The sequence below is a fragment of the Salvelinus namaycush genome, chromosome 2 (genome assembly GCF_016432855.1).
Source record: "Salvelinus namaycush isolate Seneca chromosome 2, SaNama_1.0, whole genome shotgun sequence".
NCBI lineage: Eukaryota > Metazoa > Chordata > Actinopteri > Salmoniformes > Salmonidae > Salvelinus > Salvelinus namaycush.
In genome coordinates, this window is record NC_052308.1 from 15,784,995 (window position 1) to 15,798,364 (window position 13,370).

The window sequence follows — 13,370 nt, forward strand, 5'->3', positions numbered from 1 at the left end:
GTGGGTGCCAGTAACAGCGTTGTAAAAGAGCTGTTCTGACAGCTGAACTCTCCCAGGCATTAGTTCCTGACATTCAGGCAACAGGCTTTAAACAGCAGCACTGAGCTGGGACTCTCCATAGACTACACCACAACCATTATATTAAAACAGACATCAAACAACTCCTGAACTTTATTCGTTTCCATGGCTGCTCTTTAGATTATTGGCTAATTGAGGTTAACCACTGTGTGCCTTGAAATAGATCATAGAGGAGTCAGGGGAAAGTGTTCGGTGTAACACAGTGAGCCAGGAGAAAGTTTTTGGGGTAACACACCCACATGAAAAAATACTACAGTTTACTATAGAATACTACAGTACTTACTATAGAAATATGGAGTATACTGTAGAATACTATACTACACACTTAGTATCCCTCAAGCATGTAGTTTTGTAGTATACTGTAGAATACTATTGTAAATACTATAGTATTATCCCCAAAACACTGCAGTAAATACTACAGTAATGTCTGCAAAAACACGGCAGGTAGCCTAGTGGTTAGTACGTTGGGCCTGTAACCGAAATGTTGCTAGATCAAATCCCCGAGCTAACAAGGTAAAAATCTGTTGTTCTGCCCCTGAACAAGGCAGCCCACTGTTCCTAGGCCATCATTGTAAATAAGAATTTGTTCTTAACTGACTTGCCTAGTTAAGTAAAGGTTAAATAAAACAATACAACAGTCCGCAAAAACACTACAGTAAATCCTACAGTATACTACAGTCCGCAAAAACACTACAGTAATTACTATAGTATATACAACAGTAAATACTACAGTATTCACTCTGTGACTTAAGTCCGCAAAAACTCTACAGTGAATACTGCAGTAAAGTCAGCAAAAACACTACAGTGACTACTATAGGATTTATACCATAGTATACTATGATATTTTTTCATGTGGTTATCCGTCTGCCATTTGAGGGCCCTGCCCGTTATACAGTTTGTGTTGGCTTTGTGTTGTTTATCATCTGTGTGTCCTCTGCCTGGGTTTGGGATTGACCAGTGTTCTGAATAGTGGTGGTGACAGAACGGGGATGTCCCTGTCCACGGCTGCCAGCGGTACTAGAAGGAGCTTTGGTGGCCCTTCGGCTGGCCGCGAAAAACACAGAGCACTGGACCCTGTCATGCTAATGAGGGGTCGCCCCATCTCTTTCCCCTCTGTCACACTCTCTTTCTTTCCATCCCTCTCTTTTACCATGCTCAGTTCACAAGCTCTGCTCGACAGTACACTGTACGTGTTCATCGGGCAGCACTCACTGCTAAGGGTCACTACTAAGGGAAACCACGTCTAGCTGTTATTCACTTACAATCTCTCCTGAAGTCTAGTGTCAGTAATGGGCCACGGATCAATGGAGGTCACAGCCCCACCAGTTGATCTCTCTCCCCCCAGGTTGTCTCAGAGCTGAAGGAATGAAGCAGCTGTGCTCAGACTCCCTCCAGCAGGGCCCGCGCACGCCACAGGAGAGCTGTTAGTACTGATGACTGGCTAGATCTGTTTTAAGGAGAAAAATCCCTATAGGGGACTGTGCGTGTTGATAGTAAGCAGTGTTTTTTTCACACTGTACAATTGTAAGGCTTGGGGTGTTTAACCTCACTAGGGTATGTGGGACGGTAGTGTCCCACCTCGTCAACAGCCAGTGAAACTGCAGGGCGCCAAATTCAAAACAACAGAAATCGCATAATTTAAATTCCTCAAACATACAAGTATTTTACACCATTTTAAAGATACACTTGTTGTAAATCCAGCCAAAGTGTCCGATTTCCAAAAGGTTTTACGACGAAAGCACACCAAACGATTATGTTAGGTTAGAGCCAAGTCACGGAAAAAGACAGCCATTTTTCCAGCCAAAGAGAGGAGTAACAAAAAGCAGAAATAGAGATAAAATTAATCACTAACCTTTGATGATCTTCATCAGATGACACTCATAGGACTTCATGTTACACAATACATGTATGTTTTGTTCGGTAAAGTTCATATTTATATCCAAAAATCTAGGCGGGACGCTACTGTCTCACTTGGCAAAAAGCCAGAGAAAATGCAGGGTGCCAAATTCAAATTAATTACTATAAAAATCTAACTTTCATTAAATCACACATGAAAGATACTAAATTAAAGCTACACTGGTTGTGAATCCAGCCAACATGTCAGAATTCAAATAGGCTTTTCGGCGAAAGCAAACGATGCTATTATCTGAGGATAGCACCATTGTAAACAAAGAGAGAGAAGCATATTTCAACCCTGCAGGCGCGACACAAAACGCAGAAATAAAAATATAATTCAAGCCTTACCTTTGACGAGCTTCTGTTGTTGGCACTCCAATATGTCCCATAAACATCACAAATGGTCCTTTTGTTCGATCCAAAAATGGTCCTTTTGTTCGATCCAGAAAAACACTGGTTCCAAATTGTGAAACGTGACTACAAAATATCTCAAAGGTTACCTGTAAACTTTGCAAAAAAAATTCAAACTACTTTTGTAATACAACTTTAGGTATTTTTTTACGTAAATAATCGATAAAATTGAAGACGGGATGATCTGTGTTCAATACAGGATTAAAACCAACTGTAGCTAGCTTTCTGGTCACGCTTCTAACAAACAGGACACTTCGAGTGACCCTCCTTCAAGATGGCCGTACTTCTTCATTACACAAAGGAATAACCTCAACCAATTTCTAAAGACTGTTGACATCCAGTGGAAGCGGTATGAACTTCAAGAAGGTCCCTTAGAAATCTGGTTTCCCAATGAAAACACATTGAAAAGAGAGTGACCTCAAAAAACAAAATATCTGAATGGTTTGTCCTCGGGGTTTCGCCTGCTAAATAAGTTTTGTTATACTCACAGACATGATTCAAACAGTTTTAGAAACTTCAAAGTGTTTTCTATCCAAATCTACTAATAATATGCATATCTTATCTTCTGGGGATGAGTAGCTGGCAGTTTTTAATTTGGGCATGCTTTTCATCCAAAATTCCGAATGCTGCCCCCTTTACCCAAGAGAAGTTAAGGTATCGTGAGGATATGACGTTTGTATGTTCAACCTGACATTTATTTTTGACATAATGGCTGTACAGTATGTACTAATTTAATTTAGCTCTGAAAGTCCTTAATTAATTTGAAATGAAGTTGATACAAAGGGAAGACATTATATAAAGAAATAAACAATTGGAATGTTCTTTAATACTTTCTTTATTTTTCCTGATCTCCCAGCAGAGACCTCTTTGTTTCCACCCTGATCTTGTGCCCTGTGATGTGTTTGTGTAACATTGAACCCTCTGCATTGTGCAGTCAGGGGTTAGGTTAAGACTCTTCTCTGTAGTTACTCTCTCTGGATTAACAGTGGTTCTGCTTCCCTGCCTCCATCACCCTCCACTCCTTTTTCATTTGGACCTCACCCCTCCACACTCATTCTCTCCCCTTCTCCGTATGCATAAATGAGATTTGTCTAGACGGGCGCTGGAACACAGGTTCTGCAACCACAGGCCTCTGCATAACAAGCTCGTTATGCAAACGTGTCTGATTGGATGGCGCTGTTCCATTGGCTGCTGCTGCTATAGGGGGAGGGGGGGAGAGAGCTCCAGACTGCACAGTTTGGTCGCCATAGCAACACAGACGGACTGGCGGTGGGGTTGGCAGGCGCTGCGGCAACATGATCCTTTCCTCTGCGCCGCAGAGCAAGACGCCTGCGAGTCTCTCCATGGATCCACACAGGCCTACTGTGCTATGTTCATGCACGCACACACAAACACGCACGAGCGTGCATGCACCCACGCATACAACCCAATGCCAGTGCTCACTCATACACTCCATCTATAAACGTTCAACTGCGTAGCCTTTCAGATGTTGCCATAGCAAGGCCATGGAGACAATACATAGAGACAATATATGCCTTAGTCTTATTGACTGGCTAGGAGGGGGAGATGTGATTGGCTGGGCTTCTGAAGGTGTATGTTGCTTTGTTGTTGCTGTTCTTTATGTAAGCAGAAGGTTTAGAGGAGAATGTGCCTCTGATCATGCCATCTATGGAGCTCTCAACAAGCTGGGAGCTAGATATTAACTCAGTTGATTAAATGTTAATCGTTATCCAGATGGTATGGGGGTGGAGGAGTAGGAGGTCAAGTCAAGAAATGATTCATGTTTTTTGGATGTATGCTCTTTCTCCCTCTTTCCTCTTCAATAAGAAGACTGTGTATGTTAGTGATATTTGCTGACTCATTGTCTGTGTATAAAATGTCTCCTGATTGATTGACAGACAGAGGGAGTGGGATTGTATATTGTAAACTGTGTGTGTGTGTGTGTGTGTGTGTGTGTGTGTGTGTGTGTGTGTGTGTGTGTGTGTGTGTGTGTGTGTGTGTGTGTGTGTGTGTGTGTCAGGGAGGAGGAGGTGGTGGAATAGGAGTTGGTGGCAATGACCTGGAGGAGCAGGCCTCAGAGCGGGAGGATGGCCATCCACTGCAACGTCCAGAGATTGGCTCCGAGAGCGAGAGCAGCACCTACGCCCCCACCACAAAGAAGAAGAAGAAGAAACCCAAGGAGAAGAAAGAGAAGAAACCCAAACGGAAGAAGAGAGAAGAGGAGGAGGAGGACGATGACGATGATGATGATGACGACGATGATGATGATGATGATAATAATAAGGTACATTAAGCGAGTCTCTGTTTAACCATCTGTCTAGTTTGACCTCTATTTGTTGTTGTCATAGACTGGACTCTACTTGTGTTGTTCTGCCCCAGGAGCCCAAGTCATCCAGCCAGCTGATGCAGGAGTGGGGTCTGGAAGATGTGCAGTATGGCTTCACAGAGGAGGACTATACAACCCTCACCAACTACAAGGCTTTCAGCCAGTTCCTCAGGTACTCAACATGTAGGGTCATAATTTATTGCTTGTCTTGTCTATGGATGGCTGTCATGTCTGTGTTGTTAGTTGTTGCTTGAAGCTATCCTAATTAAAACTGCACAGAGGGGGGGGGGTGCTGTGTATGACAGCCTGGAGGTTCAGAGACTGAATGTATGTACCCTATATCTTAGAGAGGCCACTGTGCCAAACCACAAGACATTGGCTGACAAATCACAAGCATGCCACGCACACAACACAGAGGCGACGTCACACAGAGGGGACGTCACACAGATGGGTCACCACTAGTACTGGGGAATAAAGATACAGGTCACTCTAGTGCAGGTTGTTATATAATTAACTGAGAAAATAACAAGGTAAGACAACAGTGTTCTTTCCCTGACTTTTCTCAGGCCACTTATTGCCAAGAAGAACCCTAAGATCCCCATGTCAAAGATGATGACAGTGTTAGGGTCCAAGTGGCGCGAGTTCAGCGCCAACAATCCCTTCAAAGGCACCTCCGCAACCGCTGTGGCTGCCGCGGTGGCTGCTGCTGTGGAAATGGTCACTGTGGCCTCGCCCATCTCTGTCAAAGAGGTCACTACCCTACCAAGCTCTCAGCCTGGGCCAATCAGAAAAGCCAAAACCAAAGATGGAAAGGGTAAGGGCTGTCAGTCAAGCATGCGGTATATCAGAATGTATAGAGATATAGTAATAAAGTACCCTCTATACCTCTCTGGTCTGTGCCTGATCTTGTTGTCCTATAGGGCCTGGGGTAAGACGGAAAACAAAGACTGTAAAGGAGGTGAAGAAGAAAAGTAAAGGGAAGAAGACCAAATCAAAGAAGAAAGCATCCTCGGTAAGGTTTGGAATGGCACACGTCTACTTTCTTACCTTCAGTCACATTACTATGACTTGAATAGATACATTAGGTTGTTGTTCCCAAACTCTAGTATGGATGAGGTATGTGCTTATTGTGTTAGTTATGAAGTTGCTGATTGACTGTGAGGTTGTGAATGACTGTGTCTGTTGGCAGAGTGAGGAGGACTTTGGGCTGGAGGAGTCAGACTTTGATGATGTCAGCATCCACAGTGCCTCGGTGCGCTCTGATACCTCGGGGAATGCCAAGAAGAAAGCCCGGAAGGGTCGGAAAAAAAGGAAAAGTATGCTATGTCTGTTATCTACACTAACCAGTTCTACTAGCTTACAGTGAGGGAAAAAAGTATTTGATCCCCTGCTGATTTTGTACATTTGCCCACTGACAAAGAAATGATCAGTCTATAATTTTAATGGTAGGTTTATTTGAACAGTGAGAGACAGAATAACAACAAAAAAATCCAGAAAAACGTATGTCAAAAATGTTATTAAATGATTTGCATTTTAATGAGGGAAATAAGTATTTGACCCCCTCTCAATCAGAAAGATTTCTGGCTCCCAGGTGTCTTTTATACAGGTAACGAGCTGAGATTAGAAGCACACTCTTAAAGGGAGTGCTCCTAATCTCAGTTTATTACCTGTATAAAAGACACCTGTCCACAGAAGCAATCAATCAATCAATCAGATTCCAAACTCTCCACCATGGCCAAGACCAAAGAGCTCTCCAAGGATGTCAGGGACAAGATTGTAGACCTACACAAGGCTGGAAGACCATCGCCAAGCAGCTTGGTGAGAAGGTGTTAGTGGAATTAAATAATTCTCTAATGTACTCATTAATTAAATTCAATCTGTCTATTTATAAGAATTTGTAAGATACTTATTAACATAAAATAGACAGGATACAGTCTTATCAAAATTAGATAATAGTAGTGTTTATTCTCGGAGCACGCTGCCATTTGATCATAAACACAGGTTTATATACAAGATATGACGTCATAGGTTACAGAATAGTCTCATTGTCCTGACAAATAGAAAACAGGTTCAAAAGTTCATTCCAACTTCACAGGGCACTCACATGACACATATATAATCATTTATCCTGAAGGCTCACTATAATTTATTACCACTTTAGCAGACAACTCAAGATAATGGAAGACCTAAAAAGTTTATCTAAACACCTCAGGGCTAAGTTGGGTCAGTTCAACCATAGTTTAACGACCCTTTCTGCTTATTTTATGACCCACAACACAAATCTCTTTTCACCAGGCATGCAGAGTTCAATTTGTTATAGTTTTATCTAAAGCTAGAATTTGTTTTAACTATTTATTAACAAAATTCCTAACAATCCACCCTAAATAACAAAACAATTCATAGCTACATATCAAATATCATATAGAAACTTAAATGTTATACAAGAATAAAACCACATCAATACATGTATTTACACTCCATCAACATCAATGATTGTTCTAACTTATATCAGAATTATAACACTTCTATTAGGATTTTCGTTACAATCTTCATTAAAGAAACAGTCTATACATTGAAACATGTAACCGTCTAAATTCTCTAAACGTCAAATACAGTCTCGTCCAATCTCGGTTCCTCATAATTAAAAGATCCGGAATCGTTCTCCACTAGATCCGGCCCCATACATTCATCCTTCCACTGGTCAGAGCTTAGAATTGATCCGTACTTCATCATCTGTTGTGTCATTGATTTCTCCAGAATCCTGGAAATGAGAACTTTCACACACGGAATCAAACCACATCCGCACAAAACTAACACAGTCACACAGGTGAAGGTAGCCCATAACACAGTAATCATGACATTTTTCCATTTCCCAAACATACTGTTAAACCAATTAGTCAGAGAAGTATCCACCCCTGAGTTCACTGCCAACTCGTGAGCTAGGGTGGTTAAACCTCCAAGGCCTTAGTCACAGATCCATCCGGAGCTGTGTTACTTGGGATAAACGTACAGCACATCGACCCGAATAACACACAAACCCCACCCTTTTCTGCCAATAACATATCTATCTCGATTCTATTCTATTCTGCCAAGCCATTCATTACATCTCTGGTATAATTGATCTAGTCCACATTCTTATTGAGAGTGGACCACTAGAAAATACTTGACTCTAATCCTGCTAAGATCTAATTCCTCGCTTTGAATTGGATCTGAGTAAGGGTAAAGAGCATGCCTAACTGCACTAGTGCATAACTACCGTTCCAATTGGTAGGCAGATTAGGTCACAGCTTCATACCTCCACACTCTAAACCTTTTCATCTGCCAGTCAGGTCCCTCATTGTCTTCTCGGTTGTAACATTCTCAGTCCTATTGCATGTACTGACTCCTCCTACTTCCCATCCGTGTGTTATGTAGCGATCCATAAAATCCTGTCACTGTGAAAGAGAAAATCTGGATGTAATCGGCACCTGGGGACACATATCACAGATCAATGCAACTGTCATAGTTCAGCTTCCTGCCCTCTTGAACCGCTTTATCATACAGGCCATTCCATGGGTGTAGCAATTCCATCAATTGGAAAGGAAATGGTTATGAACTGAGGTTTTGCTGAGGCATGCCTAACCATAGGTTAGAATCCCATAACAGTTTCCACCTCAATCACTTCCTTAAAATCTTTCATCTGAACCATCCACATCGGCCTTGGCTCTGGACAACTCTACGGTCAGTATCTGCTTTGTCTGGGGCTCTGCTTGTATTCTGGCTGACTATCATCTGCTCTAACTTCTCGTACTTAGAATGGCACTAGGTTGTCAACTGAGCCCCTTACTTTCACTACTCTCCATCTTCCATACTGGGTATGTAGATTTATGTAGCCCTCATGATGTGAGCTATAACCTGTTTCCATGAGCTACACAGGGACTTGCATAAATGTCTTCCACAATGGCTGCTCTTAGTCCTAAACTGCCAAGGAGTCAGAGGCCCCATTTGGTCTACATAGAACTCCACTGAGACTTCCTTCCCAATCCCACTCTCACTTCCTGTTTATCCAGATCAAGTGATCTCTTATGCTTGGTTAATACAAAATCCTCTCTAACTATGTGTCAATATTACCCTCTGGCCTTCTTGGGGTTCATGGTGTATCAGAAATATGGCTCCCACAACCAGACAGCTCAGGATGGACCGCTCACCTATAAAGCCCCACACTCTCCCAGAGAAAACATCATCAGCAAGAAGCCAGACACACTTTCACTTCTATGAACAAACACAGGGATGGAATGACGGGAAAAGGAAATCTTCATCCGAGAGATGACCCCCAGAATTCTGTTAATTCCAGTTCTCCTCTCGGACACTGTGCTTGTTCGACAGTGTCAATGTGTCTTACCCTCCCGCAGTGTGATATGAATCCGGGTAGCTCTTTCAGCTAGCTGTTACCAGGAGTCTTGGTATGGTCCCCCCAACAGGCCTCAGGGACTGGATTGAGTGACTTCACCTGTAATTCACCTGTAGTGCATAAAATCTTGGACATACAGGTTTGGTTAAACAAACAACCTTTTCATGTAATTAACAATACTTCTTTCTATTTCTATATCTGCTTGTTTAGCTAGATTTTTTTATTTATTAGTTTATCATCCAATAGGCCACATCCTATCCTAGACCACAACTTACCCATCCCCCCTTTGTTACCTGGCTCTGCCAGGTAACAACCTTGCCTAACCTAACCAATGACTTAGGTAAAATTAGTTTAAATTATCCTTATGTTTGACATTATCATGTAGGAACGCCCCTTTCATTCGCCGCATGTCCAATTCTCCCTTGGCCGTCCATTCATATCTATCCTTTTCCAATTCTCTGTCAAGTGACTTATCTACTTTAAAAGGTATCTGTGCTGCTTATATATGTTCTTAAATATATATATATTTATAGATTTAAACCGTATCCCTCTTCTCACCTATCTTATTTCACAGCCTACCTTGCTCATGTCCTGGTTCCCCCCTCTCCACTCTGCTCTCAAACCTTCAAGATCTCAACAGTGCGTGGCAGACCCCTCTGTCTGCCTTTTTCTCATAATAGTCAATAACAACTATGCGTTCCATCCAAATATTAACTAAGTGTCTCACTGTTTTGGCTTTATCTAAAATCATGGATTTAAAAAAACAACATGTCTTATAGTGTCAATCTCTAAAGTCCTTACATAACCTTAATCAACCTATCAATAATCCTAAATCATCACATATGCCATATACCCCTGTCAATTTTAATACTATTTAAATAAAAATCTTCTAATGGCCAAAACAAATGGTAACCATATCAAATCCTTTCTTTACTAATAAGCTCTCTCCCCCAGGAGTCCACTGTAATTTATTTAACAATAACATTGGTTAACCTTAGACTCAGTCTCATAAATAATTAATATATGTTTTACAGTGTGGATACCTTATCCACAGTAAATTACCACTCCTAAAAACTAAAACTTATTTCTTCTCATAAATAATTTTAATGCTTATGTATTTTCCTGCCCTATTGGCTTAAAATATCTCCTGTCCAAACCTCAATGTATCATATCTTCCCTAATTTATTATTGATGACAAAGGGGATTTTTCCAGTTGTAATACCAAATCAATAATAGTCAATTAATTTACCTCAAAACTAGTATCCCAAATGACCACAAATGCATTATCTTCATGGCCCTCCCCTGAAGCTGATCAGACTTCAAGAGACAGCCATGATAAAGGTCAAAGGTTATACCACCCCTGTATAGTCATGTTCCTAGACATTTTAAAGAACCCTTTATCCTTAAAATCAAAAAATTCACTTGTGTAATTAAAACTCAGAAGATAAAAACTCATAAAACTCCGTATGTGAGCATGCCCCTTTAAAATACCTTTGCACTAAAACAAATAGTCCTAACAAATGTTTTATGTGTGTATATTTGCAAACCTTAATGAAAAACCAAAAAAAATCAGGCCCTTTCCAATTTGGTCGTTTATGGCCTCAATCTCACTCCTCAATCTCAAACTCAATTTCTCCCCAAGATAATAGTCCCTTTAAACATTCAAGAAGACAATAAAACTCGCACTCTCCCAGGAAAAACACAAAGCGCCTAACTAGCATTCACTGTGCTACATCGATTCAGAAACTCAAAAGTGAACTATTAACCAAACCTAATGATAATTTCCAATTTACCTCAAATCATTAATCATAAGTTTTAAACAACGTCCATGTATATGCCTACTTAAGTGAACATGCTAGCCTTAGATGCAATTAACCTGATATTTATTATCTAACCGTATTACTTTTTTCCTCTGTCGCAAATGTCGTACATTTCTCAGTGTAAGAAATCAGTAATTTAATCCCAGGTATTTAATAAAAATGTAAACGTATTTTCCCATGGCTCCTTCAACTTACATATTTTAGATAACTTCCATCCGTCCCGGAAGAAGGAATCCTACTTAAACACACCAGAATACAATGTTTATAATCAATAACCATCAGAATCCATTATTACTATGTTTTACGATTCAGACATTCAGATCTCCCTTTCTCACAGCCTAATATAGTCCAATAAACACCATAAATCAATGATGCCCACCTAGCGAATCTGTTGCTAGTTTTTAGCATCTTTCCTGACTACCCTGACGACTTACAGCTACTTTTAAAAATGTATCTGGAAATGTTTATCAACTTCTGAAAAGTGACTCAAAACCATAATGGACGCATTTTCCTTCTAAATGTCACAAACACTTTTCTCTGCCACACCCCAGTCACAACATCATTGCCGTGGCGACAAAAGTGCCTTGTGAGTGATGTCATCAACAGGCGCTCAACCCAGACCCAAGCCGCAACGACTTTCAATGAATTGTAAATAATTGTTGGCTGTCTGCAGCAACAGTAGTACGGGTTCGATAAACCAAACCCAATTTATCACAAAGGTCGGATCTTGAATAGAATTTACAACGTCAATCAACATCTCTCAATCAAAACTATACTGCCAGAATTATAGAAAATAGTGTACCTGAACAATGGCCAAATCCATTCGAGTAACGTAATTGTGTATCCCACCGAATGACATTGTTTTTACGTCGTTACAAAACAAATCATCCTGTCTCCAGCAACGTACCCTGAAAATTAGTAGCCAATACAATACCAAAACGAACTGTCAAATTCATGCCTCTAGGCAAAACATCTACTTACTCCAGCTGAGTTTTGCATCAAAACTATCGTATAAGTAAAATCAACTTCTCAACTTTCTCTACTCCAAAGTGTAAAAGTACCATATACTTCGCCAAATTTATATCGCATGTCAATCATCCATAATAATTATAATATTCCGACGGGCACAACTTTATCATATTTCTCCGTTATTCTTTAGAATTCATCAGATTTAGTAACTATTTCTTCCTTGATTCAGTATTTTAATTACGACTATATTCCCAATACATTATTCAAACATATAATTTAGGCAACAGACATCGTCTTGCATCGAAATTCGCTTCGTTATTATTTTAAGTGGAACGAATTAGTCTATTAATTTAACCTATACAATCTATTAAAACGTTCAGTTTATATCTTATACAAACACTAGCAACTATAACTTTCTAGGCAAAACATACAAATAGTTTAATTAGAATCAAAAACTCTGATTCTAGTCAAAGCATTTACCGGGAACCGAACCCGAGACTCTCGCGTTCCAGGCGAGAATTCTACCACTGATCCACCAAAGCCATGTAAATAACAAAAACTTATTCGCATTTAAGCCCACTTTACATGTATCTGTATTCGTAATTCCAATCCCGAGTCAACAAAATATCCTAATTTAAAAGCTCAAGCCTTTCCTCAGTGAGAATTCCCATTTTTCTCGCTTTCGTTGTTTCTCGACTCTCTCTTATTCTCCCGATAGTCGCGCCTTACCTTTCCCTTAGTTAAATTACAATCTCGGTGATTGTGTCCAATCCTGTCACAATGTTTGCAGGGAGTGTTACACTCCCGGGCGAAATGTCCAGTTTCATTACAATTAAAACATTTTCTCTTTTTCTTTTGACTCGCATTTCCCACTTTTCTCGACTTATTTTCTTTCTCTACACCGACTGTTCCTCCTTCGGCTTCAGCAGACTCCACAATTTTGGGTGGTGGTTGTACCGTTAACTCCTGCAGCCGTATTCTCATCACTACTATCTCATCAATAGTATTTGTTTGATAAGCAATTCTAGTTTTTCAACATTCAGCCTACCATCAAATCCATAATGCTTACTCCATTTTGGACAGAATTCTAAATTACTCTTATCTTTCAGTTCCATAAAACGCTGGTCTCCCGTTAATACCGGGACCTCCTTGGAGGATTTACTACCCATGTTTGAATTACAATCTTTGCCTTTACTAGTAGTTATGGTATTTATCACCTATCTATGTCTTTCTATTTATTCATTTATTTCTCTATGTGTGTGTTACCACTTCCTACCGCTCTCACAATCTAGGTGAATATATTTCTAAGTTATGTGCGTTTTACCATTACCTAGTTATAATCTATGTGTATGAATTTATATGATTCTCTTCCCTGGAAACTTTATCTATAGCGTTGTTATTGATCAGACATTAGATCTCACTTTAAACTATCAGTTATTAGCCAGGGGACTTACAACCAGAGTTTGACCAGGGAAGTATT

General features: G+C 40.3%; 1 protein-coding gene across 1 annotated transcript in view; it reads left to right on the top strand.

The window, feature by feature from the left end:
• Positions 1-13,370, top strand: part of LOC120059418 (chromodomain-helicase-DNA-binding protein 5-like) — a 39,068-nt gene that overhangs the window by 428 nt on the left and 25,270 nt on the right. Inside the window, 5 exon segments of the mRNA XM_039008457.1 lie at positions 4,406-4,669; positions 4,765-4,921; positions 5,247-5,525; positions 5,632-5,723; positions 5,901-6,027. Of these exon segments, the coding sequence (XP_038864385.1) occupies positions 4,406-4,669; positions 4,765-4,921; positions 5,247-5,525; positions 5,632-5,723; positions 5,901-6,027 (919 nt within the window).